Raw genomic sequence first — 3531 nt, forward strand, 5'->3', positions numbered from 1 at the left:
TGCAATTCTGTGCAGAAAATCAAGATGAATTGTGTTATTTTTTTACTTTTGGTGAAAAGAAAACTATGTAGAGGAGGTGAATCACTAGTTGATATGATGGGTTTCCCGGAAGCAGTATCCAAACATGGGGGGGTTTTTTGATGGCTGCACTGTTATGGTGCAGGTTTAATATATATATATAAAAATACATGTTACCAGTCTCAAAAAAAAAAAGAATAGAAACTAAAAACTTACTCCCTCCCTTTCAATTTGTTTGTCTTACTTTCATTTTTAGTCCGTTTAAAAAAGAATGTCTCTTTCCTTTTTCGGCAACTTTTTAATTCACCGTTCCCACATGGCATGTAAGATCACAAGATTAAAAGGCATTTTAGTACATTTAACATATCTTTAGGACCCATTTGGCAGTGAGAATTATTCACCTTTTTCCGTATTTTTTATTTATTTGAAAATCAGCGTATGGCCATAAAAATTCCAAATACAACTTGAAATTGTATTTGGAATTTGGAAAACATTTAAAACCCTGTTTTCACTTTTTTCATTTTCAGTACATTCAAATAGCCAAATAAAGTAAAAAAATATTAGGTTCTATGGCCAAACCAGTGTTATCAAAAGCGAAAAGTGCAAAAAAGCTCTAAGGCCAGCTGGGGCTTTAAGCGCAAAGCACAAATAAAGCATGGGCATTAATGAAAAGAGGCGCAATGGTGCAAAAATGCAAATACATGTATGATTAGTCCAAGACTAATAATAATAATAGGCATGAATAACAAATATGTATGGACAAAGAAATTGTAAAAAATTATGATAAAGTGAAATATCAATTATCTAGTGTCATCTCTTCAAGAGAGGCTCATTGGCCAGGAAAAGTATGACTTAGGCAAAGCCTCAACATGTTTTGAGCCTCGCTTCAGGGCTTAAGCGCTCCTTTGACAACACTGGGCCAAACGCCTATTAGTTTACGAACACAAGATTTCAAAAGTCTTCCTTACTTTATTAAACTTCGTGCCAAGTCAAACGGAGTACGTAATTATTTTATTTTTAAAAAAAAAAAAAAAAGGAAGTTTCTGGAAGTAATTGAACCAAATTCAGTTACCTATGAATCCTTCTCCTTCTTGTTCTTCATCATCATCTTCATCAGCATCAACAAGCTCTGCAACCATAAATTAAAGAAATCTTTTTTTAAATTTTGTAATTGTCCATAAATCTAACTAAAGTTAAGCAAATAAATGAAGAGTTTTGAGGGGGAAAATTGAATTTTTTATGCTACAAATAAGCAAGAAAAAAAAAATTGTGGGAAAAGATGGGATATTTTATACTACAAAGATTGGACTTTTTTTTCTACAAATAAGCAAATTTTGGGGGGAAAAGATTGAATATATTTTATTTTTTTTTACTAAAAATAAGCAAATAAATGAAGAGTTTGAGGAAAAAGATTGTATTTTTTCTACAAATAAATGAAGTTTTTAGGGAAAAAGATTGGATTTTTTTTTTTTGGGTACCTTCTTCATCAACGTTGATTTCTTGAATGATATCACTTTCATCTATGAAGACATCCTCTTCGTGTTCGTCGTCTTCGTGATGGGGTGATGGAGCATTCATTATTATACACTAAAACGACGTCGTATTGTATGAACTCAGCTGCAATTGCGGCGGCGCGCCGGAGGAGGAAAACCGGTGGATGTCTGATTTTGGGGTTTAAGGAGGGTATTAGAAGGGAGATAGCCTAGTCTATTGGCCAAAATTGGAAAATTAGTTTTTAAAAGGCATAATGCATATTTTTTTTATTTTGACACCATAACTAAGTGTTGTTTCTATTAGACCCCCGAACTTGAGCACAATTGTGTCAATTAAACACAATCCAACTTACATAAAATATACGGTGAGTTTCATTTTCTTAGCCTTACGCGTGAACGTCAATCGCATTCTACGTGAAACATTCAATCAATTAAAGCCCTCCACGCATTTAAATTATACACATCATTAAAATATGTGTATAACGACCTTTTTTCAAGAACCAAGCAATTCACCAACCGGAATGAAGACCACCTTTTGAGATTGATTTTGAAGCTTTTTTGGGATTCTAGAATAACATAATAGCATTTGGTGTTGCTTAATATTTTTAGCTTCTTATTTTTTGATTTCTCATTTATCAGTTTTTAGTTTTAGGTTCCAATTTTGATTTCTTATTTTTCAGTTTTGTAATTTGATTGGTTTAAGTGGGCTTCTTCACTTGTATAACACAACAACACACTTCTTCCTATCTCGATCGATAATTAAAATGGATGCGATGCTTTAATTGATTTAATTTTTCACGTAGGAACTGAATTACGCCAAGCGCTAAAAGAAAATGAAACTCACCATAAATGTTACTATGTAATGGATTATGTTTGATTAACAGCGTCAGGTCAATAAATAACACTTAGTTAAGCTGTTAAAATGAAAAAAAGATAATTTAAGCATATAGAAGCCTTTTAAAATTACATCCATGTGCAACTAAATTACTGTCATAAGTTAATTTAAACGGTACAAATACGGTATCAATTTTGACTACTTGAATATGAAGAAATTAAAATTAAAAAAATCTAGCAATGCCAATGAGAAGCTCTTTTATTGCTCCTACCTCGTTTATTGATGCTTACGTGTTTTTTTGAGTGTGTGCTCTTTTCCTTTTTTTGGAAAAAGGATGTGGTGTGGCTGCCGCAAAAAGAAATAGAAGAGCCTGTTTGGCTGGGTTTAAAAAAAACAGCTTTATAAACCGAAAATAACTTATGTTAAAAAATAATGGAGTAACTTAACTTATTTTTTTTTTCTTATAAGTTGTTTTAACTTATAGTGCTTGATAAGTTAATAATGGCCAATTATTATTTTTAAGACTTATTTTAAACACAAATATTTAAACCGCCAACAAACACTAAAAAAGTCATAAACATTTTTAGCCAATCCAAACGAGCTCTAAGTCATCTAGTTTACTAATTTCGTTTTTTTGCGCGGATTGTCCTTCATTTGTGGTGGTCTTTAATTTTTACCCTTCAAATTGGTATTTTAAGTTTCATCTTTTACCTATCATAAGAGGTCGGCTTCAAACCACAAAAAAATCGCAAGGCAAATATTTGAATTCGCAAGGCAGAATTTTGCAAATTCTAGCCATGCATATTCTGCCTTGCGAATCCAAACTCTACCTTGCTAATTTTTTTAAATTTTTGACTGAGCGGTGTTCGAATCCAAAACTAAATTTTTTTTAGCGAAAGACAAAAATTAAAGACCACCAATTTGAGGGACAATAATGAAAGACCACCTCAACGAAGGACAATCCTGCAAATTTCCCGACTAATTTTAGCCCAACTCTTTAGTTATTACCTAGGTATCCCAATATAACTTGATTAAGAGCCTGTTTGATGGGCTTAAAAAGCATTTATAAATTATTTTCAGAACTATAATGTTCTTTAGATAGTTAATACAACAATCAATTATTTTTTGTTTATTTTAAGACAAAATGATTTAAATTTGATTCGCTAAACATTCAAAAAAGCTGAA

The 3531-nt window shown here is 31.7% G+C and overlaps 1 protein-coding gene across 1 annotated transcript in view; it reads right to left on the reverse strand.

The window, feature by feature from the left end:
• LOC132040930 (uncharacterized) overlaps window positions 1-1622 on the reverse strand; it is a 61683-nt gene extending 60061 nt beyond the window's left edge. The window contains exons 1-2 of the mRNA XM_059431617.1: window positions 1497-1622; window positions 1091-1147 (exon numbers count right to left, since the gene is read on the reverse strand). Coding sequence (XP_059287600.1) covers window positions 1091-1147; window positions 1497-1596 — 157 coding nt within the window. The 5' untranslated portion in view covers window positions 1597-1622. The remainder of the gene's footprint in view (window positions 1-1090; window positions 1148-1496) is intronic.
• Between the last annotated feature and the right edge of the window lie 1909 nt (window positions 1623-3531).

The sequence above is a fragment of the Lycium ferocissimum genome, chromosome 12 (assembly GCF_029784015.1).
Source record: "Lycium ferocissimum isolate CSIRO_LF1 chromosome 12, AGI_CSIRO_Lferr_CH_V1, whole genome shotgun sequence".
NCBI lineage: Eukaryota > Viridiplantae > Streptophyta > Magnoliopsida > Solanales > Solanaceae > Lycium > Lycium ferocissimum.